Source organism: Hydra viridissima, unplaced genomic scaffold, assembly GCF_058129835.1.
Source record: "Hydra viridissima isolate aposymbiotic clone 2 unplaced genomic scaffold, HvirCarnegie_v1 scaffold_1, whole genome shotgun sequence".
Classification (NCBI taxonomy): Eukaryota; Metazoa; Cnidaria; class Hydrozoa; order Anthoathecata; family Hydridae; genus Hydra; species Hydra viridissima.
The window spans coordinates 17,359,842-17,385,584 of NW_028324300.1; the positions used below are offsets into that span (position 1 = coordinate 17,359,842).

Below are 25,743 nucleotides of genomic sequence, written 5' to 3' on the forward strand. Positions count from 1 at the left end.
ATATTCTGCAAAAGAAGAGCAAATGAGTTATTTGTAAGAAATTATTTAAGGAAAATAAATTTATAATGAACAATAAGTAATTTGTAAATCATTTGCCAAGGTACCTTTGGTGTTAGTAATTTGTAAATCACAAGCCATGGTACCTTTGGAAATTGGCAGATGCATTATTAGCTTAGTGAAAAGAAAATAGGTTAAAATCAAAGTTAGTGTTAATGGCGTGGATGAAATATTAGCTGCTGATTTCACTGACATGCAAACATTCTTCAAACTTAACGAAGGTATAAAATACTTGTCAGCAGTTATTGATACTTTCTCTAAATTTGGCTGCTTAATTCCTCTAAGAGATAAAGTTGGTAAGACTGTTGCCAAAGCTTTTAAAACTTTATTCATTAAAAAAAAATAAAACTTGGTTTGGTAAAGGTAAAGAATTTTACAATAAAGGTTTACAAAATCTAGTGGAACTTCACTTTACAGAAAATGAGTAAAAGTTGAGTGTAGTGGAAAAATGGACTCGTGAACTGAAATCAAAAATGAGGAAATACATCACTACCAATTCAAATCATGAATACAAAAATGTTTTGGATAATCTAGTTAAAGACTATAATAGTACTCATTCTTTGATAAAATTGACAACTGTTTAAACTGGAATTATAAAAAATGAGAATGTAGAGTGGAAAAGTCGATTCGAAGAATAATTTGACATATCAGAACGAAAACCAAAACCAAAAATATCATCTGGTGACAAAGTAAGAATAAGCAAGAAAAGAGTCCATTTTCGAAAACGGCTGCGCCTCAAGATGTACAGAAAAAGTATTCACATTCTCTGCAGGCTAAAAAACAATTCCAGACACATATAAGATTGAAAATTACAATGAAGAAGAAATAATTGGAGCATTTTATTAAAAAGAATTACTAATAAACAGAGCAAGATATTTATAGAATAGAAAAGGTCTGAAAGAAAGTTAAACATAGTCTTCAGTAAAATGGATTTGCAACCCAGATTCATTCAGCTCATGGAAAAGTAGTTAAGATTAATTTTACACTCCACCCTAATCTAATTTGTTAAAGTTATTGTTTTTCAAAAATTGTTATCAGTTGTTCAGTTTTGATTTTGACCAAAAAATTTTTTTTATTTTTCAAATTTTTCAAATTGTTGATTGCAAATTTTTTTATGGTTCTTTCAATTGTTATAGTTACTTTAGTTTTTAAAATAAATGAATTTTTATCATTTAATAATGATTTCTATTTGGTTTGAAGAAGACTTATGAATGAGTTTTTGGAACACTTCTTTCAAATGGTTAAAAGTAATCATGTGTTCCTAGCCTGGCATTTGTTTAAAATTGACTCTTTTAATGAATATTCTATATGTTTTCACCGTAATCTTTAACCATAGCTAAATGGTTGTCTATAAAATCGATAAAGTCAATAAAGTTTCTCTTAATATGCTTAACGATATTGTATGAATGTTAAGGTCAATAGATTTAACAAAATTAGTTTCTACTTAACAAAAAGAGTGGGCAAAGGATTAGTAATTGTTTATAAATATTCAATAAAGTGTAAAAATAAAATTCATCCCCGTACACTTTAAACCCTCTTTCCAAAGAAAACCGAAAATTTTTTTGATAAATATCCAATCCTATTTTTAACCTCTTCCTTAAAATATATATTTCAAAAAAGAAAAATGATCTTTCAGCAATATAAACTATGAAACCTAATGCATGCTATAGTTCAGATGCTTTAACCACTTCTAATTTTAATAAATAAGCGAACTCGTTATGGAACATTTGGATCATTTCTGCAACGCAAAGTCGTACACTATATAATCCCCAGATTATATAGACAATACCTAATGGTATTTTTCTAAACAAAAATAAGTTTCCAGCGTAATAAACTAATTGTTATATATAAAAGCAGCTTGAATTCCAATTTTTATCAAAATACTGCACGATAAGTCTCCCTCAAATAATTTGTTTACATATCCATTCTACATTAAACACACCCTATTATGACTATCACATAATTCTTTTGCAAACTAAAAATTAGCAATCAAGCCTTTAAAATATAGTGTCTGACTAAAACTCTACCCAACTCATTCGCAAAGGAATGTTTCAAGCTTTTTAAATAACTGTTTAATCGCTACAAAAGAAACAAGCACCAGAGTGTTTACTTCAACAATTTAATTTTTGCCAAAATCTAAATCACAAAGCATTTTCCAGCATTTAGGACTCGTAGTTTTTTACTTAAACATCTTATAATCCACTCATTTGTAGTAATCGTATCTGCATGTTGTTCACCTAAAACTTCAGGAAACCCATTATTTTCCCAGCATTTAGGAAACGTTGCTTTTTATTTAAACAACTTATAATCCACACTTTTGTATATTTCGTAAATGCATGTTGTTCTCCTAAAACTTCTTTTTGCATACTTCCTACATCTCTAAATAGCTTTTCAGCATTATCATATTGCCGTTTTTTATATAAGCAAATTGCAATCCAGTATATAGCATTTAATGTATATGCATGATTTTCTCCTAACACTTCCTTTCGCATACTTTCTACATCTCTAAATAGCTTTTCAGCATTATCATATTGCTGTTTTTCATATAAGCAACTTGCAATCCAGTATTTAGCATTTATTGTATATGCATGTTTTTCTCCTAACACTTCTTTTCGCATACCTTCTACATCACTTAATAGCTTTTCAGCATTATCATATTGCCGTTTTTGATATAAGCAACTTGCAATCCAGTATTTAGCACTTATTGTATCTGCATGTTTTTCTCCTAAAACTTCTTTTCGCATACTTTCTACATCTCTAAATAGCTTTTCAGCATTATCATATTGCTGTTTTTCATATATGCACCTTGCAATCCAGTGTATAACATTTATTGTATCTGCATGTTTTTCTCCTAAAACGTCTTTTCGCATACTTTCTACATCTCTAAATAGCTTTTCAGCATTATCATATTGCTGTTTTTCATATAAGCAAATTGCAATCCAGTAATTAGCATTTATTGTATCTGCATGTTTTTTTCCTAAAACGTCTTTCCGCATACTTTCTACATCTCTAAATAGCTTTTCAGCATTATCATATTGCTGTTTTTGATATAAGCAACTTGCAACCCAGTATTTAGCATTTATTGTATCTGCATGTTTTTCTCCTAAAACTTCTTTTCCCACACTTTTTACATCTCTAAATAGCTTTTCAGCCAAAAAATAAAGCTGATCTTCATATAAGCACCTTGCAATCCAGTATTTAGCATTTATTGTATCTGCATGCTTTTCTCCGAACACTTCTTTTCGCATACTTTCTACATCTCTAAATAGCTTTTCAGCATTATCATATTGCTGTTTTTCATAAAAGCATCTTGGAATCCAGTGTATAGCATTTATTGTATCTGGATGTTTTTCTCCTAACACTTCTGTTCGCATACTTTCTACATCTCTTAAATGCTTTTCAGCATTATTATATTGCCGTTTTTGATATAAGCACCTTGCAATCCAGTATTTAGCATTTATTGTATCTACATGTTTTTCTCCTAAAACTTTTTTTCGCATACTTTCTACATCTCTAAATAGCTTTTCAGCATTATCATATTGCTGTTTTTCATATAAGCACCTTGCAATCCAGTATTTAGTATTTATTGTATCTGCATGCTTTTCTCCTAAAACTTCTTTTTGCATACTTTCTACATCTCTAAATAGCTTTTTAGCATTATCATAATGCTTTTGTTCATATAAGCACCTTGCAATCCAGTGTTTAGCGTTTATTGTGTCTGCATGTTTTTCTTCTAACACTTCTTTTCGCATACTTTCTACATCTCTTAATAGCTTTTCAGCATTATTATATTGCCGTTTTTGATATAAGCACTTTGCAATCCAATATTTAGCATTTATTGTATTTACATGTTTTTCACCTAAAACTTCTTTTCGCATACTTTCTACATCTCTAAATAGCTTTTCAGCATTATCATATTGCTGTTTTTCATATAAGCAACTTGCAATCCAGTATTTAGCATTTATTGTATCTGCATGCTTTTCTCCTAACACTTCTTTTCGCATACTTTCTATATCTCTAAATAGCTTTTCAGCATTATCATATTGCTGTTTTTCATATAAGCAACTTGCAATCCAGTATTTAGCATTTATTGTAACTGCATGCTTTTCTCCTAACACTTCTTTTCGCATACTTTCTACATCTCTAAATAGCTTTTCAGCATTATCATATTGCTGTTTTTTATATAAGCAAATTGCAATCCAGTGTTTAGCATTTATTGTATCTGAATGTTTTTCTTTTATAACTTCTTTTTCTATAACTTCTTCATCTCTTAATAGCTTTTCAGCATTATCATTTTGCTGTTTTTCATATAAGCACTTAGCAGTCCAGTTTTTAGTAGTTACTCTATGTCGATGTTTTTCTCCTAAATCCTTATTTTGTATATTTTCTTCATCACGAAACTGTTTTTCTGCGTTATTGAAATGTGATTTAGCATTCTCTTTTTTCGCGCTCTTGGGAGTTTTAGTAACTATGTCAGTTTTCTTTTTATTTTCGTATGATATATTTAATCTCGGGGAATCTGAAATGGGATTTTTTTTTTTTGACGAAAGATCTTTGCGGTTTTCTATGCAATTTAAATGGATTCCTGCCTCAACTACTTTTTCTGTAAAATATTTTTGTTTTGAATTAAGAACAGCCATATTTTCATCTTCTGCTTCCTTGAACCATCCTATTTGTTTATTTATTGCTTTTTTCAAATCCTCGTCAATTGAAACCTTTGCCTCAAAGAAACATTCTATGAAGAGCTCGCGATCAATGTGTGCTGTTGAAAACAGAAAATTTATATGCTTTTTTTTTCTTTTTTTACATTCGTCGAAAATTAGTTAACTTTAACAAATATCTTTTTAACGGAATAAAACCATTCTATGGGTTTCTATATCTTATCCTAAATCTTAATCCTAGCCTTAACTAAATTTAGGTTTTCTGAATTGTGTCCAAACGTTTTCTGAAAGAGTATAGTTTACTGCTCACTATGTATTTAGTTCACCAAATCAGAAAACTACTAAATAATTATGGTATTTTAAAGATTTTTTCGCGCCATGTTTTCGCCCGTTTTGGTTTGCGCCTTTTTTTGCAAGTGTTTTTCGCCTTTTTTTGGTCCGCCATGTTTTTATTCAAAACTTTATTGTAAAAGTTACAGACAATTTATTGGAAATGAATAATGCAGATGGTGTTTTGTTATATTACATAGTTTAAGAATGGATAATCACATTGTCGGAATGTTTTAAATCATCAAAATTTTTACAAATATAAAATTAAAAACTATTTCTTCTTGATTTGAATCACTAAAAAATATCAACATTTAGATCAACATGTCCAAGAGAAATAAGATGTTTTCCATTAAAAGAACTTAAAACCGTTACTAAGTTATGTCCATACTTAGAATTATTTGCGGACGCTTTGTACCGGTTCTACGAGGCAGTTTTAAGAGGTAGTGAACACTTTCTCCTGATTTTTCCAAATAAATTCCAAGGCCCATTTTTTTTTTTTACAGAATTCAGACACATGATTGAACAGGATATGAAATTTTGGTGTTAAAGTAATACCATGTTCCAACATCAAATTTTTATAGCAGGCTTTTAAATTTTCGATATTAGTTTGAAAGTTTTAATCAAGTCCGGATCCTAAGCAAGACTAAATAATCCAGTAAGGCATCGATCACCAGCAATGTTATAATTTGAGAAACAGCTCTGAACTTTAGAGATTATATGGCTTGGGCTGTTTATTTTCATATAATATTTTCATATATTATTTCATATATTCTTTTGATGATCTAAAATAGTCTGAGGATGTGATTTACCGATTCTTAACATTTTTTTAAACAAAATTTGTTCTATGAATGTCTTTTGCAATTAAATTTGTGGCAGAAAAAATGGTGGATTAAAGATGGTCATAAAAGACAAACAAGGTGCGAAAAAAAGGTGCGAAAAAATCTAAAAAATGCCATAATTACTTAATAGGAGTTTTCTGATTTGGTGGACTATACACATAGTGATCAGTAAACTATACGCTTTTAGAAATCGTTGAAATTAGTTTGGACACAATTCAGAAAACCTAAATTTACTTAAGGCTAACTGTTTAACATAGTATCTCTCAATATTAATATAGAAGAAGATTTTAACAATAACAGTGCTATAGCAACTTTAAAGCTAAAATACGGTAAATTATTTCTTAAAATCAAAAGTCTGCAAAAACCAAGTTATTTTATTATCATACTTGAATATTTTGTTTTTAAAAAAATCCTTCTATCTATCCTGATTTTTAAAACCTAAGTAATTTATTTTGGAATTGAGTGAATAAAAACCGAATAGTAACCCAAAATTTTTATTTATTTTTTAATACCTTCCTTATTTCAACTTTCCACCCATTCTAAATAAATAAAAAAAACAACTTATTTATCCGAGAGGAAAAACGAACATTAAAGCAATCGTTTTTAAATAGGGAATACCTAATATTCTAATCATCGTAATCATTCCTAGACAAAACTTTAAGAAAGTCCCAGAAAAATTTATTCATAAAGATTATTACCGTCGTTAATGTTTTATTTTAGAACAATTGACTAAATATACATAAATAAATGCACACAAAATATACACACAAAAAAGTAATGCTCCAATATCAAACATAAGTTTTCCTATGAAAGAAAGAATATATCTTACCGCAGATGTCTCTGAGCCAAAAAACATGTTGGTGTGACGGTTCCTTTAGTTTGCAAATTAAACTCAAAAAGTTTCTCTCGTTACGGTGTACAAAACCGCTAATAAAAGGTAAGCAGCAGTGCAATCTTTCGTTATTAATAATATCAGAAAGAGATGCGTTGAATAAAAGATGGATAGAGGCGCAAAACCTCAATAAAAATAAATGCACAAAATGATATTGATGACTTACAACCGATTTTTTTATAAGACCAAGTGGTTCAAAGCCGTTCTCATCTAAAATAAGGCCAAGCTCACTATGCGAAAGATTCACTTTTCCTGTATTTATAAGCATGAAGGCCACTTTGCAGACATTTAAAATATGCTGCTGATTTGTTTGTATAAAAAGCGAAATTGGAGCATTTTTATCGCGGTCTTGTTGTACGATGTGTAAGAAAATCAGCATCTGCAGTTCGGTCATGGTTTTAACAGACTCAATGTTTAAAGTAAGCAACGTTGAACAGGCTGCTTTTAAATAAAGTGACACAGAGAGTAAAGCCGCCTCCTTTCGAGATAAGCTACATAATTTTTCCAGGTCAGTAATCAGAGTTTTACTCGGTAGTAGATCTTCTAAAAAACTCTTTGTTCCATTAACGTTAAGACCCATAACTTTCATGCTTGCGGCATCTTTGTAATCTTTAATTGCGCTCCAGAATCTATATGCAACAGCAATATTCCCACTAATAACACACTTGCATGTTTTTGAACAAAAGACATCCATTAGCGCTCTTGTTATAGGAGTGGTATTTGAATGTTTGAAATCATTTAAATGTTCAAAGTAAATGAACTCATCTAATCCATCCATAATAAACATTGTTGCTTTAAACGAAGAAATTTCATATCCTTTTAGAATGTTTTTATTAAACTTCTTTACCAGTTGTTTCATGTTTGAAACATTTAGATGCTTGTTCAGTTTATTGAACTCGAAATAAAAAACAAAATTTAAATCTTGCCAAAGTAGTCCATTTGACCAATAAAAAAGAAAACTTTGCAGAAGGTTTGTTTTCCCAACACCTTTAGATCCTGAAATCATAATCAACTCTGAGTTTTTATCCAGTACCTCCTCATATTTCATTGTTCTGTAACTGTTTTGACTTCGACAAAAGTACTCCCATTCATTAAAGTCATCATTAGGAATCGTAATGTCTGCTTTTTCTACTGAAGCAAACTTTAAGTTACTAAAGAGAAGTTCGAGATCTTTTCTTTGACTCTGTCCATGTCGGTTAATTGTCCCGTAAGTGTTTTGGTAATAAGCTTTCAGTAGACCGCTTGCATCTAAATAGAAATATATGAATATGCACCACTTAAGTGTATTACTGAATTATTTGTTTTCTCAAAAAAATCGGCAAATGTGCTTTAACCATTCAGCTAATCATTCTTTGAATGAGCAGTTCTTACATTTTAGCACAGTAGTAAAACTCATTAGATAATTGGGAAACAGTTTTGAAAGAATAGAAAAGTTAACTTACTCTTAGCTAAGTTTTTATTCCCTATTTTATTTAACTTTATTTTTGATTAAATCTTAAAAACTTGTAGAAGATTCATGCAATAATTTTTAAGAGAGAGGAACATCTAATGATGATGATATGTAGTTGTTTATCGAGTATTTATAGGAAATGAGCTAAATAAAGAGTTGAGAAATTTTGGTTGAATTTCACTTCATTGAGATGTAAAAAACTTTTCTCTAAAGTCTATCGTCCCAGAAATTTTGGTTGAATTTCACTTCATTGAGATGTAAAAAACTTTTCTCTAAAGTCTATCGTCCCAATGTTAGTCGCACTAAACATTGGGACGATAGACTTTAGAGTAAAGTTTTTTACGCTTATTCATGTACCATTTAGAGTAAAGTTTTTTACGTAGATTCATGTACCATATGTGAAAACAATAATTGAAAAACACATATTAATACAGCCTTTTAATATCAAATGGCATTAAATAGTGATAGTTTCTAAAACTATTTTCAATATTTTTAATAAAGAAAGTGTTGCTGTGGCTAATTATATTGAAACCATTAAAAATATTCATTATTTTTTTGTGGGTCAAATTGGAAATTTGAAATAAAGTTAAATGAAGCTGAGGCAAGTTTTTAAGATTTTTTTTTAAAAAAGATATCTTAATTGTAGAGTTTATGTTTCCAAGCTAGCCTTAGTCTTGATAAAAATACGCTCTAAAGACCTTCTTATGTAGTTTGTTTTTTTACTTTAAATATTTTTTTAGATAATTTCCAATAAAGGTATAAAGCTAAAAAGACAACTTGTTGCTAGTAGTAAACCTTGTCCATACCTGTTACCTGTATGACTAACCCCACCTTAAAATGACTTAAGGGCCCCATAAGGGTCCCTTCGTGGTTCAGGGTATTCTAAGGGCGAATTTTCTTAAACAAATTTTTAACAAGACTAAAAAATATTAGCTTACATTTCTTTTCAGCACAAAATTTGTATATTTTTGATGATTTTTTAAAATTAGGGTGTGTTTAGGGCAGATCCTAATAAGGGGTGGCTTAGGGATAAACTCGGGCTAGCCCGAAATCGGCTCTAATTTTCTGGAATTTTAAAACTCGGAAAAAAACGATTTAACAGAACAATTTTGAACCATTCAGAAACTCCGTAAAGCATATATTGACGTTGTTTCCTTAAAAAATTGTAAATATAGTTTGAGTGGCTTTTTTTATGATAGTAATTAAGATATTCTTACGGATTTTTATAAGTATAAGTTGTATGCAAAACTTAAGTAGAGAAGAGTTTTTTAGTATAAGAGGAAATGTAGAATTGAACCGTTGTGTTCGCTACGAGAAAGCTACATGGTTAGAAAATAGATTTGCTTCAAAGATTTTTGTCCTTTCATATAGCTTCTAAGTATTGATAGACATTAATCATGATGATCAATTTTTATTTAAACTATTTTTCATGAGTTATTTAATATAATAAAGATATAATCCTATAATAGCAACAAAATATTTGTTGTATAATTTAAAAATGGCTTCAAGAACTGAAAGAAGAAAACGTCGTAATCAACTTGATATTTTTGTCTCAAGATGAAAAGGTAATACAGCAATATAAATAGGTAGCTAATAATCTTGCTAATTTAAAAATATGAAAGTAATGTTATAAAGTAATTATAGTACATTGTTGCTTTTATCTCATCCTATTTATAGACTGTCAGACAATTATCTGACTGCCTTTTTTTATCTAAACTTTTGTAACTTTTTTTAAAAACATTTTTGGTCAAATATATTCATTTTAGGAGAATCTTCCAATTATATGACGCAGGGTGAGCCTGTTGTAGAGGAGGAGAATATTAAAATTCGTGAAGATAACTTTGATAGAAGTGTGCTTACTATTTTTGATGGTGCGACTGGATTATCTTAATGTAATTCCTACAGAAATGCTTAATGTTTAATGTTTAACGTCGTTTCGTAATTAGTTACTAGGCTTTGAATGAGTGACAAGGCTTTGAAAGAGCGCGTACTGTTAATGCACGCGGTCATTGGAGAAAGATCTTTTAAGCGAGTTAAAACTTTTTTTTCTTTTGGAATTTTATTATTAGTTTAGATATATTACATAAAGAATCATATTAAGATAAATAATCATCGTTAAGATCATAAGATCATATTATAATTGAAGTAAGTATAAAAAATAGTTATATACACATTTTTATTAGATAAAGTAGAAAGGATTTAAATTTTTATTAGATAAAGTAGAAAGGATTAAAAGTAGAAAGGATTTTAATTTTTTAAATCGTTTACATTTTGTTTGTTTTAGTTTTTCTTTTAGCAGTTTTATTTTTATTATTTTATTTTTTAGAAGGAATATAGGGGTATGGACGTTATTTAAAGCTATACTAATGCTATTTCCATAAAATGGTGTTTACTACTTTGAAGTTTCTATGATGCTATTAACTATTTTTGTTCTTTTTTAGAAAATTTAGAAAAATAAATTAAACTTATGTGCCAACACTGACATGGCATGTCACATGTTGTTGCATGTAAAGGTTAAATTTTGTTATGAGGATTAAAGTTCTTATGAAAAAAAAGAAGGTAAAGAGTATTGTTTGTAAATATATATTTTGTTTACTTCGAATCTTTTCAAATTTTCTTGCATCACTTTTAAATTTTTTGTTTGCACACATTTATTGATATGTATAGTAATAAGTACTATATAGTTGTTTTATCAATGTGTTTTTATAATAATGTAAAGTGTTTTTTTTGTTTGTGTATGTGTTAATATGTGTTATATAATTGTTTTAAAAATGTGTTTAAATATGTATATAAGGTATATATTTAACCTTATATACATATTTAAACACATTTATTGTGTTTATAGTTGGTACAAATGTTTATATTATGATGTTTCTGGGTTTTCAAAGTGCTGTGACTTGGTTAATGTGTAGAGCAAGGTTTGTCAACTTTGCCAGCCAAGTGATTTACTTTTAACAGAGGGTTACATGATAGTGTTTATTGTCAAACTGTTACTGCTTTAGGTCTAGCTGTTTTCAAACCTTTATTATTAAAGATTATTCTAAAAATACATAATAATGTATTTTAATAACATTTTGCATAATGTTGTTTTTTATGTATTGTTATATATGAATGTTACCTTACTTAAGTTATATATAGATACATATTATATTAACTTATGGTGTGTGCTATTGTTTTGTGTTGTTGCTATGATGTTTTTTTTGTTATCTTTTGAGTTAATAGACATTAGGCTGATCTTCATGTTGGTGTCTATTGTTAAAAATGGTAAATAGGTAATTTTATTAAAAATCACTGCTTTAAATCATTCACTAAAGTCCAATACAAATTATTTTGCCATCTATAATATACTTCCTACAGAAATGCTTAATATTCAATGTTTAATGTTTAACGACGTTTCATCATTAGTTACTAGGCTTTGCACGCGGTCATTGGAGAAGGATCTTTTAAGCGAGTTGAAACTTTTTTCCTTTTGGAATTTAATTATTAGTTTACATATATTGCATAAAGAATCACATTAAGATAAATAATCATTGTTAAAATCATATTATAATTGAAGTAAGTATAAGAAATAGTTATATACACATTTTTATTAGATAAAGTGGAAAGGATTTAAATTTTTATTAGATAAAGTAGAAAGGATTTAAATTTTTATTAGGTAAAGTAGAAAGGATTTAAAGTAGAAAGGATTTTTATTTTTTAAATCTTTTATATTTTGTTTGTTTTAGCTTTTCTTTTAGCAGTTTTATTTTTATTATTTTATTTTTTAGAAAGAAAATAGGGGTATGGACGTTATTTAAAGCTATACTAATGCTATTTCCATAAAATGGTTATTACTACTTTGAAGTTTCTGTGATGCTATTAACTATTTTTATTCATTTTTAGAAAATTTAGAAAAATAAATCAAAACTTTGTGCCAACACTGACATGGCATGTCACATGTTGTTGCATGTAAAGGTTAAATTTTGTTATTTTTTATTATGAAGATTACAGTTCTTATGAAAAAAAAAAGAAGGTAAAGAGTATTGTTTGTAAATATATATTTTGTTTACTTTGAATCTTTTTAAATTTTCTTGCTTCATTTTTAAAATTTTGTTTGCACATGTTTATTGTTTGCATATATGCTTTTTTGATATGAATGTGTATGTGGTAATAAGTGCTTTATAGTTGTTTTATCAATGTGTTTTTATAATAATTTAAAGTGTTTTTTTTATTGTTTGTGTATGTGTTAATATGTGTTATATAATTGTTTTAAAAATGTGTTTAAATATGTATGTAAGGTATAAAAATAAGACAAATTAATGAGACTGTTGCTTAATGTCAATCAATTAAATGTATGTAATGCTATCCTTCAGTACTGATTGAGCAACCAAGTGTAAAAAATCAACATTCTAGGTTGTTTTTCATAGATGGACCAGCTGGTAGAGGAAAAAACTTTACTTATAATTATTTGATTGCTGAAACCTTAAGTAGAGGCTTTAAATCTGCTACAACTGCATGGACTGGCAGAGCAGCAATTCTTACAAATAGATCTACATTGCATGGCTTATTCAAACTTCCTATTCCAATATTGGATAATAGCACATGTAATGTAACTCCTAACTCTATGCACGGGCATTTTTTAAGACAAGTTAGTTTGTTTTTGCTTGATGAAACATCCATGATACCTAAACATGCCTTAAATGCAATTGATAGGTTGTTAAAAGATATTTGCAAAAACAACTTTCTGTTTGGAGGAAAAATCATTCTTTTTGGCGGTGACTTTAGGCAAATTCTGCCTGTTGTGAAAAGAGGACAACCAGCTGAAATAGAAGAATTGTGTATAAAATGTTCTTTGCATTGGCAATGGGTGCAGAAGTTTGCATTAACTGAAAATATGAGAGTACAATATGAGGAAGGTGAGTTTTCCCAATGGCTACTAAAACTTGGGAATGGAACAATACCTGTCAAAGAAGAGGATCTTTTTAAAGAATGCATTGAAATACCAAAGCAGTGCATTATTAGAGAAAATGAACCGATTGTTGAAAAGAGTTTTGAAGATGCTGATCAAAATTATTATTCTAAACGCATGATTTTAACACCAACTAATGTTGATTCATTATCAATCAATGAAGAAGTGGTTGAATGTCTGCCGGATGATGTCAAAACTTATTTACATGCTGATCAAATTGATACTGATGATCTTAATGAGAGAAATAATTTTCCTGTTGAGTTTTTGAATAGCTTAACTCCCTTAGGTATGCCACCTCATTGTTAAAAATTGAAAATTATTTGTGTAATTATGCTACTTAGAAATTTAGAACTCAAAGCTGGGTTATGCAATGGTACTTGAAGGAAAGTTTGTGCTCTTCAAAATAATCATATTGATGCAGAGGTTTTGACAGGTGTTTCTGGTGGTAAACAGGTTTTTGTTCCTCGAATTCAGTTGGCTCCATCACGTTCTAATTTACCTTTTGTTCTTAAACGTCTTCAGTTTCCTGTCAGATTGGCTTATTTAATAACAATTAATAAAAGTCAAGGTCAAAGATTTGAGAGAGTTGGGGTATTTCTCAAAAAACCGTGTTTGTCTCATGGCCAACTATATGTTGCATGCTCAAGACATAGAGCATTTAGTAGTTTGTTTTTCAAAATGGACAAACATCTCATTTAAGGTATGGTAGGTGAAAAGTATTTCAAAAATAATGTCATATATTCTAATGTTCTTATTTTATAGTCTTTAGATTTTCATTTCGAAAATTTACTGTTAGTAGGTTTTAAGCACATTTTATGTACAACTTTATTTATTATTTTAATATTTTTTTCATAGTTTTTTATAAATATATCTGTTGTTTAATATTGTTATAAAATGTGTGTATATGTGTTATAAAAACATATTTGTTTATAGTTGTATATATGTTTTAATTATGTTGTTTCCATGTTTTCAAAGTGGTGTGACTTGGCATTATGTCAAGCAAGATTGATAACCTTAGTAAGATTGATAAGTTTCTTATGAATATGTTCATTCTTCGTGAACTGAATATAAGTTGACCAATCTTGAGCAAAGACAGGGAAGATTGGAGGCATGTGTTGCTTGTGATCTCGTTGATCAGAATGTCTGTCATACATAATTTCCAATCTTTACTTCTCTGCAGCAATATTCTGAGATTAAAAAGCACCCAAATAGTATGGTAAGTTTTTATCAATTTCTGATTATGTAAGAATAGCCATGATGTGTTGTTCTTGACAAGGGAACATAGTGTGAATGATGGTGTAATATATTTAAGTTGTTAACTGATCTTTTTTAGTTAGCATTGATGAAGAGTGAAGGAGGGTTGACTGTCTATGAACAATTTCAAAAAATTACTGGCGCATGACCTACAGCAAAAGATCAATTGGCTTGGAACACATAGGAAGCTGAAGTTTTTGATAGCCTGGAAAATCAGCGTAAGAAAATCAGTGTATTCTACATCTACTGTGAACAGTTGTACAAATATGAATCTGTTTGACAGTGAGTCCACAGTTTGACTTGTGGTGTTTGACTTAACAGTAAGATAAAGTAAAACTATTAATATCTTTTTATATGCAGATATAATTTATATTGTCAATGCGGCTATATCAAACAATACAATCTCTAATAAATGTGAATCTCTAATACATTTGAATCCATATATTTAGGCATAACTATAGTAATTGGTTATGTAATTATAGATTTAAATGACTATTTACATATTTTTTATCTTTTTTTTTATAAGTATTTATTTAAAAGTATTTATTTAAATGTTTATAGTTTCAACTGTTCACATTTTCCCTGGCACCACGTCTAAAAAGATAGAACTGAAAGTAGCACGATTTTTTAATAACGCCAGGATCGCTCTGGTGGTCGTTTGCAGCGCTGTAAGAAAAAGACACTTGAAGTTTCGATTGAGGAAGAGAGTAAAGGCGACGACTATGAAGGAAATAATGACGACAGTGAAAACGAAGACGACAGTGAAAACAAAGATCCTCGACAAAAAAAGCAAAAGACTTAGAAAACACTTTTATAAATAAAGATATTTAATGATGATTTATATAAATATTATTAAATATACTGTGTTAAACTATTGAATATTACTAGTTTAAAAAAACAACCACGCTTTACTACTCATACAGGATGAGTAGTAAAGCGTGGTTGTTTTTTTGGCCGCTTTAGGGGTAGCCCTTAAGGGATCCTGAAATTTGGCGCGGACATTTTCATAAGGGTCCCTTAAGGGTTTGCCCTTAGGGAACCCTGAAGTTTTTTTAAGGCGGGACATTTCATCCATCATCCAATTCACCACCAATTTCACATCCTTTGCATCGAAACAAATATAAACATACTCCATCACTTTGCAAAGTGTAAATAGCACATTTATAACCCTTTTCTAATAGAAACTTTATCCAAGTGTTCGACTTCCGATTAACTTTTGAGCTCAAGCAGTGGCTAGACTAGATAGAGCACAAACTCCAAGTGCAGGTAAGATTTTTTTTGCACTAGTTGGTAAAAGACTTGCTGCAACACCTGCTAATACACTTATAAATCCATCTTCAATTTAGATATTACAAGCTATATGAGTTTTGGTCATTTTAATTACTCATTTTAACTCTTTCACCATTCTCAAATGCGCTTTTAATTATTTTTTGTAATGAATTTCAAAAGACATGCACATCATTGTTATCAGATGGATTCGTATTTATTTCATAATTTTGACAATTGTTCTAACTGATTTGAGAGAGTCTTTTGTTGATGCCCTTTCAATAATTAATTTTTACTTTGGTATTGATAATTTCATTTGAATATAATAATTTTATAATGACAAAAGTATTCCATATGGCGCTAATAGCACCATTGTGCAAAGAATAATTTATATTTTGGTTCTTAAACAACTTTCGTTATTCTTCCATATCATAGTTCTTAAAGATGTGATTTATTAAACTCAATAGGATCTTTAACATATTTGTATTGGGATATATAACATGGTTTTTTGAATTCTGTTAGAGATTCCTTCAGTTGTTAAATATAACCAGTAAGGTATCTAATATGATATTTGGAAAACGTAGTTTAGTCATTACTCCTAATATTTCAAAATTTCTTTCGCGTTCCTTTTCCTTTTTTCTTTTTTTACTTCAGAAGCATATGCATCTAATTGATATTCATCTAATATTTGGATGTTAAAAGAAGTATGTTTTTCGTCTACTCTTAGAACTCTTAGAATTTCGCTTCCAACGCTTAAATTTACAAAATCTCTGGAACGTTTTTAGGATTTCTTTTTTTTAAATTATGACAATGAGCATTCAACAATACATTTTTTTTACTGTTTCCATTATCTTGCCATTTTCTATATTTAATAGTCGTATAATTCAATTTCCGTCACAAATATAATAAAGTCATTAAAGAAAAGTATTTTTTCACCAGCACCATCTATATAGGCAAAGTCTTAAAGGTGTATATGTGATATTGTATTTAAACCTAAATGATGCCCTCCTTAAGTCATCCTCGCTGATTCCATTCTCTAAAACTACTACTTATCTAAAACATATATTTTTTTATTTCATACTTTACAGGCGATTGGAAGTGTTCCGATTTAAATGATGGTCCTACTGCAATATATCAAACTTAAGTAATCCTGAAGCCGAAATAAATAGATTTGCTTTTCAATATAATGGAATATACTAAATGGCTTTTAGCTTGTTCAGTATGATGTAATCAAAAAAGATTAGTGAGCTTTAATTTACTTTTATTAATTGGACGTACAAAATTAACATTAATTAACTGGTTATTTAAACCAGACGGGATTTAAATTTTAAATAGAGATGAACAATTTTTCACAATTTGTTAAGGATTTGTTGTTAGTGATGATTTTTTCTAGATATTTTGTAAAGTGTAATCTAGATATAGTGGAGTCTAACTTACCATGGTGAGAAGATTTTTACAGTTTATTATTTTATATTAATAAAAAATAAACTGTTGATAAAATCGATAATGCTTTTTCTGCCACAAATTCAACTGAGATTGGCGTGTCACTAACATATTTAGAACAAAGTTTTATAAGAAAATCTCGTAGTACAATAAATAAACGGTGTGTAGGATATGGGATGTGATATGATAACAATTGTAAATGAATGAAATAATAACCAAGCTGCTGCTACAAAGAATTTTGAAAAAAATGCATGAGGTTACATATGTTCTTCGTCAAGCAATTTGTTATAATTAAGTGAAAACCTATTTAATAAAAAGTAATATACCACACCTTCCTAATTTTACTAAGAAGTCTCTTTCAAAATTTCCATATTCTAAATGCACCTTTACATTTTTTACACTGATTTTTAACTCTAAAGTGAATGCAAATCCCATATTTAACTTTACCCTCACTCAAGCATTCCTTACTTTGTGCAAATCTTCAATATCCACATTTCCTCTCCTTTTTTTTTTAATATTATAAAACCTCTGCAATTATTGAAAGTTTACCATAGCTCAATAGTTAGACATATGGTTGAAATTACTAATTGATTTCTGCTGCAAAAATAAAACTAATGATTAAATTGAAGCAAAGCGAAAAGTGGGACAGAGTGTTAAAACGGGTTTCCAGGTTTAAAATTTTAACCATAACTTTAATCATAGCTGAAAAGTTAAACATATGACCAAAAAGGGCCATTCAGGTCATATAAGTTCTGTTCCAAGTTTTTTATAGTGGTGGAAATTTTATAATAATTTATAGAAGCTTAACGTTTGAACATGTAGTTAAAAGTTAAAATGCTAGATTGCAATTTTTTAACCATATATTTGATCATCGCCTATGGTTAAACATTGGTCAAACGGGGTTGAGCCAGCTCTTGCATTTCTCTTTTACTATTAACATATTGTTAATAACATGTTAATATTCTATTAACAAACTTTAGCGAAAGTTTATTTTTTGGTTTCTTTTCAAGTTTGAAAAATGTAAGTCAACCACTTTTGAAAAAACCATTCCGAAACTTCTTTGAAGGTCTGAGAAATAGAACAATTTAGTTGTTCCCATTTTATCATCCTGCATCTAATTATTCAATTAAATGTTCTGCTTATCTAACTAACTATATTTTAAAAGCGTTTTTTTCGTTAAGTTATTTCTTAATCATTTATAAATTCTGTAACTTCAATCCTTAGCCAACTTGAATTATAGAACAAAGTTTCTAAAGTATTTCTATTTCGAAAGCGTTACTTACAAATCATTTGGATTTCATTCAAAACATCTACTTTACCCATCAGCGTGAGAGATTTTTCGATCACAGATACAAAGTCGGAAGGATTTCGTAAAACCAGCTTTTTTAGCAGCTCGTCCATTTTAAGCTGATCACTCTGTTCATCGAGATTGATATAATCAATGACAGCTCTATCAAAAGCTGCATCACGTGCAAATCTTTTCCATTCCGGAGAGATGTTGTCAACCAAAATGCATTTTATTTTTGGATCCATGATGAACTTTTCTAAAACATGGACAGATTTGCTGCACTTAGTTTTAAACAAATTGGTTATTTATTTTGCAAAGTCGATTTTTCATTTTATTACTAATGTTGGTATCTTTAAAGCCATTTGATATCCAATTCGTTGTAAAAACAACCTTGTTAAAAACTATTTGTAATCTAGATTAGAAGTTCACATCATAAGCATGACTCTTCATATAGATATGAAACGTAAAAATGCAAAGATAAAAATTGAGGTGGGACTTTTAGTTTTAAGTGGGAGTTGGTTAGAAACAAAGAGATGAAATGGAACGTAAACTTAGAGAAAATGCAGATTTAATTGGTTCATTACCAAATAAAAAATAATATGGCAGTCGTTTCGATTCAAAAGAACAGGTCTTTGTCGACCAAATGATGGAAAAAAATAATAATGATTCCAATGAATAAAGAAAAGTTGATACAATATTGCAATATAGAGTGTAAAATGAATAGCCATATCCCAGCTAACACAAAACGTTCAAGAAACTTTCGTAGAACGTTAGAAACGGTGGGGCACGTTCTAAAAACGTTTCCAATGGTGCTTGAACGTTTTTGTTAGCTGGGATGTTGTTTTGGTATTCTTGATATACACTCAATGTATAGAAAAAGTATCAATAACAAAATGATAACATAATCGTTAAAAATAAAAGTAAAGAGTAAATGTGGCGATGGCCAGAGCCATTCTTTAGTATTAAAAATACCAACGATGATCATTTAAATGGTTTTTTTTTTAACTTGGTTCTTTATGATTAGTTGTCGACAAAGAAGATAATGGAGTGCTGACTGTATCTTTTTAAGGAAAAGAAGAAAGTAAATATTATTGCTGTAAAGTAGTTTAAAATTCTATTTTTAAATCTGAGTCGATCGCAGAGATCTTTAAACAAAAAATACATACCCACCGGTTCACTTCTTTTTTACTTTTTGCTACGTATCTTTAGAAAAATTTGCAAACTTCTGTTAAAAACAATCGTTATTGTTGAATAACTCATCACAGGTTTATATAAAACACTTCGGAATTAAACTCATTGAGGTTAATGCTACAAAACAATCGCGCTGATGTTAGTTTAAAGTCAGTGACGTAAAAGCATGATAGTAGATATGTTAAATGACATAAACTGATGTGTTGAAATGTTTATCACTAATTGTTACTTTTGTGATGGTAAAATGTTGTGATAACTTAAATTTAATTGTTAACACTTTTATAGTAAATAAGTTCATAAAATTAAAAAATAAAAAAACAATTGAAAATAGGGATAAATGAATAAAATTATAGATATAGGAAGAAATATTGAAATACACTAATTAATACATAAATGAACAAACAAATATTGATATATACATATAATGCAAAAATAATCTGTAAATTTATTTAAAATATATAGAAAAATATGAGATAAAAACTACGTCGATGAATAGATAAATATATAGATATTTAATAAATTTATAAAAGTATTTACAATGGTTAAAATGCGAAGAAAAAAATTCAAAAGTACGTCGAACTTACTTTACATAATGTCGTGTTCAAAGTTTTTTATCTTTGGAAATGTGCAATATTGACCTAAAGGCATGGTTTAAACTTTTCAATTCGAAAAGCTTTTCGCCTATTTAATTAAAGAGTGAATACCGGTTTTCTGTGTTCCTTTAAATCATCTAATCCGACTTTATGAAGACATACTTAAGCTCTTTGTTCAAGTATAAAACCCGATTCTTTATTTGATATATATTTTATTATGTAAAGTAAGTTCTATTCTTTAACAGCTTTAAGATTTTATAAAGAAACCATTTTTTAGTAAGGGTAATCAGCTACCTGACAATAGTTTTAACAAAAAGTCATCAAGCATAAGATTTTTAAACTAAACTTAATATCTCTTTTTTGATGACTCACTAACAGTTTAACATATTTTAAATGACTGATTGATCATTCGTTTCTCTGCTTTTTCTCCAATTCATATAAAATATGGAAATGATTACGCATATTTCAAGTCCCTAAAAAGATAATTTTAACGACCTCCGAATTTAGATTTAAATTGATCGGGACAATCAACGCTGCTCATAAGTTCTTTATACTTTATAATATTATTTCGATAAACAGGAATTTGACTGTTTTCATTTACAATCGGAATTACTCCCATGTTAAGGATTACTTCGATGAATGCACAAAATTTTTGTGTTGCGAATTCTTTCCCGATTATCCACGTAGACTACTTCAATAAATCTTTCTCTTTCAATTTATTTTTATATTACTTTTTAATACTATCTTTCATTTTATTATGCTCATATTTACTAGTATCAGCCAAAATTTCTTCAACTAGCTGGTTGGTATAATATAATTGTAAAAAATTTAATGGTTCAATGACATTCGCATAAACTTTAGAACGTGCAGATTTTCACCACTTCTAAATTGTACACTTTAAGATATTACTGTAGTTTAAGTGATATCTTCCCATTTAGAATTATCTTTTTCTTCAGTGACGTCTGAATATGAAGAATTTTCATTTTTGCTTTTCATTATTCCTTGTTTTTTTATTTTTATCACAATTACATCATCACTCATCACTTGCATTGTTTTTGACCACAAACGTCTTTGTTTTCATTCAGAATATTAATAATCGATGAAAACATCGCCAAATTAAACTCATCTTTGCTGCTACAAAATTTATTTTTCGATTCAATTTTTTTGACCATCAGCGGACGGAATTAGAAATAGTATAATATTTTAATATGCTCACAATTCACTTAAAAGTTTTTCAAAAAGATGTACTTCACACAAGAAAAAAGGTTTCTATACCAATTCCTTTGCTTATTAGAATATCAAAAAAATGTTGGTTTCGATTTTGCATTTCAACTAATTTTACTTTATCAGTTTTTTCACTAAACTGAGCGCCAAACACTTTTGCAACGAATTTGCTTAAAAAACTAACAGTGTTCAGACTGAAAGATCTAAATTTCAACCATCTGATATACACTGGACAAATCTCGCTCCTAGGAAAAATATTTTTAATGCGTGAATGGTTTAAGGTACATATTAGTATAGATAGTAATGGCACCGTTCGAATTTAGTAAAGTATAGTATGACACTTGAGGAGCGCCGTTTGGATGCAAAGGAAAAATTTCTTATTCACAGCTTCTTTTCTATTGAGGTAAGTGGCAACCCAGCATTCCCCTGCTGCTTTAACTTTACTCCAGTTCTTAAGCTGTTTTTTTTTCTTTTAATAGTTTTGCATTCATGCAGGTCAGTAAAAGCTTGTAAAAAAACACAAATGTTGCTTTATCTTCTAATTGTAACAGTGTAGTATAAGGACACACGCTAATTGCCCTTATACTACAGTGGAAGATGAATTAGCTAAGTAGGAAGATTCCACGTGATTTCTGCAAGTTTCTGGTGAAAAACTCCAAAGTAAAACGCGGTGTCAAGTTATCCCTTGAGCCAGTCGGGTTTGGTCTCTCCGATTGTTTTTATTAAGTGGGTTTTAAAAATTTTTTTATAAAATCAAAGGAAATAAACACAGGAAAAATCGCTAATGGTTGAAAGGGAGGTAGCTAAAGTTTTTGAATTTTTTTTTTCAAATCAAAGGTAACAAATGCGTTGTTACCAATGAAATAAAGCGAAAAAGATGTTTATTTTAAAAAAAAAAAAAATTTTCGTAATTTCGCACCTGGTAAAACTATGGGGTTAATTGATGAGATAGCATAGTTTTTCTGCATTTTTCACTGTACTTTAATGAAAAGGAGCAACGTCAAAGGTTTTAATTCTTTTTTTCATTAGCCATTGAAAATAGATTGATCCATTATAGTTATTTAATAATTTTTTATTATTTCCCTTTAAATATTTATAAGTTATATATATATATATATATATATATATATATATATATATATATATATATATATATATATATATATGTAATTTTGCCTTTCATATTTTAGTTTGGTTTGATATTTTCGCTGGATTTTAGGATCAAGGGTGTAAATATTCTATTGCTATGTGTTATTGTTGTGATGTTTTGTGTTGATAGACTGCTTGGCTTACCTTTACGTTGGTGACTATTGTTAAAAATGAATAATAGGAAGTTTCATTATTGGAACTTTTTTTTGTTTGTTTTTTTGTTTGTTAGTATTTTTAATCCTTTTGTACTTCAAAACAGATTTTATAGTTACATTTTTGATAAATGTTTATATTAACTGCCATGTCAAAGTAGGTTACTATAAATAGGTAAATCGATTTTCAGTTTTTATGTTGTGTTTTCTTATTTTGTTGTTGTTGTAATTATGGTATCATAATTCCTTTTTTTTTTTTCTGTAAGATTTACGATTGACGCATTTATACGATTTATGAAGGAAAACATGATTACCTTTTATTGTAAATTTTTGTCAGTTAAAATGGTATAAATATATGCAATTTTTTTAAAAATTTTCTCTATTTTATGCCTAATAATTTGTTGTACGTAACTTAGGGGATCTTTTTTTACGGGGGGAGGGGGGTGAATATTGTAGTATTGCGCATTTGTCAAATATCGAGTTACTTAAATTTTATAAGGTGTTTAACTAATTAATTAGCTTAGTTTGCATTTGCAACACTTTTGAAGAAAGAAAAAATTCTTATATATGTTAAATTCTTATATACATTACAAATAGAAAAAATTGTTATTCATGTAAATAATTGTTTTACTTTTTCTTTTTCTGGTAAAAGGTCTTCATCGAAAATTTGATAACTCTTAATAAAACTAACTCTATTCTCCTGACCACTAAGACAAAAACAGGGAAGGGAGTGAAAAAATATTTAAGAGAATTAAATTTCGAGTAACAAAAGGTAAACAAAGTAGTACAAAAGTAAACAAAATTTTAAGTAGCAAATTACCGTTTACTAAAAACTATTGAAACGAAGAGGGCATATATAAAAATGGTCAGATTAGTGCCTTATATAGTAATGGTCAAACGGTCAGTTATTTTTAGTAAATTTATTTCGTTTCGTGCATTTAACGTTTTAAAGGCAATTTCCTTTTTTATAGGAACATGTATCAACGGGATACCAAAAAATTAATAACTCTTGCATGATTTGCGTTTGCTTTTTATTAATCTTATTAAAGTTCATGTTGTAAAAAACATAGTAAGAATTTAGCCTTACTGTTTCGTCAATTTAAAGCATGATGAAGTGTTATTACTATGTGTCAGTAACTAAAAACTTATTGTTTTGAACTTAGTAATGTCAAGGAAAATGGTTCTGCCTTACACTGATATGACCTATGTCAGCTATAAATTACTCAAATAATTTTAAATAATTAGTAAATTATTTTACCTCCGCATACTATAAATTTTAATTTAACATATGGTTTAATTTTTTCTATTTGAAGGCGTTTTTCTGAAAAGGTATTAGTTAACGTTTCGTAACTGTAATTTGTGGAAAAAGCCCCTATAAATTAAGTAACAGACCGACCATAACCCGTATTACGGGTTGCTTTTTGCTAGTAATAATAATACTTCTAATAATAATACTTCTAATAATAATACTTCTAATAATAATAATAATAATAATAATAATAATAATAATAATAATAATAATAATAATAATAATAATAATAATAATAATAATAATAATAATAATAATAGTAATAATAATAATAATAGTAATAATAATAATAATAATAACAATAATAATAATAATAATAATAATAATAATAATAATAATAATAATAATAATAATAATAATAATAATAATAATAATAATAATAATAATAATAATAATAATAATAATAATAATAATAATAATAATAGTAATAATATTAAAATTCTTTTTTAGCTAAATGATTATGGTAATATTTACCTAAAATATATAACCTTGAAAAGCAATTAAAATTTTTTTTTTTTTATTGTTTTAATTAAGCACAAAACCTCCTAAAAACACAATTGTTAGGAACTAATAAACTGAGTCACAATCCAACTTATACTCTAAAAGACTTTTTTCAGCAACTGTCTGAAGCAAAATACTCGAATTAATTACTTCTTGTTTGATTTTTAGGAATTCTCCAGTTTTTGCACATGCTACTGTGATCAAAAAGTAAGGTGAATTTTTTTATAAAATGAAAAATCTTTATTTATTCTTCCAAATCTGTATCGTCCCCCTCAAAAAAATACCCCCCGGTCCCAATGCACTTTTGCCAACGTTTTTTCCAGTCTTCGAAGCATGCCGAAAAGTCCTCGGTAGGGATAGCCTTCAATGCGCGTGCCGATTCACGTTGGATCTCTTCAATGGACTCAAAACGATTTCCCCGGAGTGGTCTCTTGAGCTTTGGGAACAGCCAGAAGTCACAAGGTGCTAAGTCGGGCGAATACGGTGGTTGTGGAGCAACATGGGTAGAGTTTTTGGCGAAAAACTCACGAAGAACCAGTGCTGTGTGCGAAGGCGCATTATCGTGGTGCAAAATCCAAGAGTTATTGGCCCATAATTCCGGTCTCTTTTTGCGAATAGCTTCACGCAAACGTTGCATAACGCTTAAATAATATTCCTTGTTGACAGTTCGGCCAGTTGGAAGGAATTCGTAGTGCACGACACCACAATAATCAAAGAAAACAGTCAACATGACCTTGATTTTTGAGCGACTTTGACGTGGTTGCTTCGGTCTCGGCTCGCCTTTTTCACGGTATTCACTCGATTGGTCGGTTGTTTCAGGGTCGTATGCGTAGACCCAAGTCTCATCGCCAGTAATAATTTGTTTGTGGACGTCTTGATAGTCAGAAAGCATTGCTTCACACGTTTTAACGCGACGCTCTTTTTCAAAGAAATTGAGAAATTTCGGCACCAAACGTGATTTGAGTCTTCTGAGGCCCAAATGATCCTTCAAAATCGCTTGCACCAACCCAAATGATATTCCAACCATGTCAACAAGGTCTCGAATGGTTAACCGACGATTTGCAAGCACCAATTCTTTGATTTTGTTGATGTGGCGATCATCAATCGAAGTTGATGGTCGTCCAGAGCGTTCCAAGTCATCAACACGTTCTCGGCCTTCTTTGAAGTCTTTGTACCACTTGTAAACATTTTTTTGA

At 29.0% G+C, this 25,743-nt stretch overlaps 2 protein-coding genes across 9 annotated transcripts; one reads left to right on the forward strand and one right to left on the reverse strand.

The window, feature by feature from the left end:
* Positions 1 to 1,639: 1,639 nt before the first annotated feature.
* Positions 1,640 to 20,324, reverse strand: LOC149893655 (uncharacterized). Of its 4 annotated transcripts, none has more exons than XM_090091502.1 (4): positions 20,204 to 20,324; positions 18,424 to 18,684; positions 6,717 to 8,027; positions 1,640 to 4,819 (listed from the first exon to the last, which is right to left on the reverse strand). In XM_090091502.1, exons 2-4 carry the CDS (start codon positions 18,671 to 18,673, stop codon positions 2,295 to 2,297), a joined length of 4,086 nt encoding a protein of 1,361 aa, XP_089947628.1. In that variant the 5' UTR covers positions 18,674 to 18,684; positions 20,204 to 20,324; the 3' UTR covers positions 1,640 to 2,294. The 4 variants fall into 4 exon arrangements, with proteins under 4 accessions (XP_089947628.1, XP_089947632.1, XP_089947637.1 ...); XM_090091506.1 differs by lacking the exon at positions 20,204 to 20,324 and adding an exon at positions 19,599 to 20,168; XM_090091511.1 differs by lacking the exon at positions 20,204 to 20,324 and adding an exon at positions 19,595 to 20,168.
* Positions 10,299 to 15,302, forward strand: LOC145201966 (uncharacterized). Of its 5 annotated transcripts, none has more exons than XM_090091900.1 (4): positions 10,299 to 10,788; positions 11,075 to 14,393; positions 14,511 to 14,751; positions 14,993 to 15,302. In XM_090091900.1, the coding sequence occupies exon 2, from the start codon at positions 12,833 to 12,835 to the stop codon at positions 13,481 to 13,483; it is 651 nt and encodes a 216-aa protein (XP_089948026.1). In that variant the 5' UTR covers positions 10,299 to 10,788; positions 11,075 to 12,832; the 3' UTR covers positions 13,484 to 14,393; positions 14,511 to 14,751; positions 14,993 to 15,302. The 5 variants fall into 5 exon arrangements, with proteins under 5 accessions (XP_089948026.1, XP_089948035.1, XP_089948042.1 ...); XM_090091909.1 differs by having other exon boundaries at positions 12,112 to 14,393; XM_090091916.1 differs by having other exon boundaries at positions 10,299 to 14,393; positions 14,511 to 14,761.
* Positions 20,325 to 25,743: the final 5,419 nt, after the last annotated feature.

What these genes read in the sequence shown, in the direction of transcription:
- LOC145201966 (XM_090091916.1), top strand. Translation starts at nt 12,833, where the DNA reads ATGCACGGGCATTTTTTAAGACAAGTTAGTTTGTTTTTGCTTGATGAA.
- LOC149893655 (XM_090091502.1), bottom strand. Translation starts at nt 18,673, where the DNA reads ATGGATCCAAAAATAAAATGCATTTTGGTTGACAACATCTCTCCGGAA. An exon ending in GAATGAAATCCAAATGATTT is followed by an intron (nt 8,028 to 18,423) that starts GTAAGTAACGCT and finishes ATTTCTATTTAG; the next exon opens with ATGCAAGCGGTCTACTGAAA. An exon ending in TTGGCTCAGAGACATCTGCG is followed by an intron (nt 4,820 to 6,716) that starts GTAAGATATATT and finishes TGTTTTCAACAG; the next exon opens with CACACATTGATCGCGAGCTC.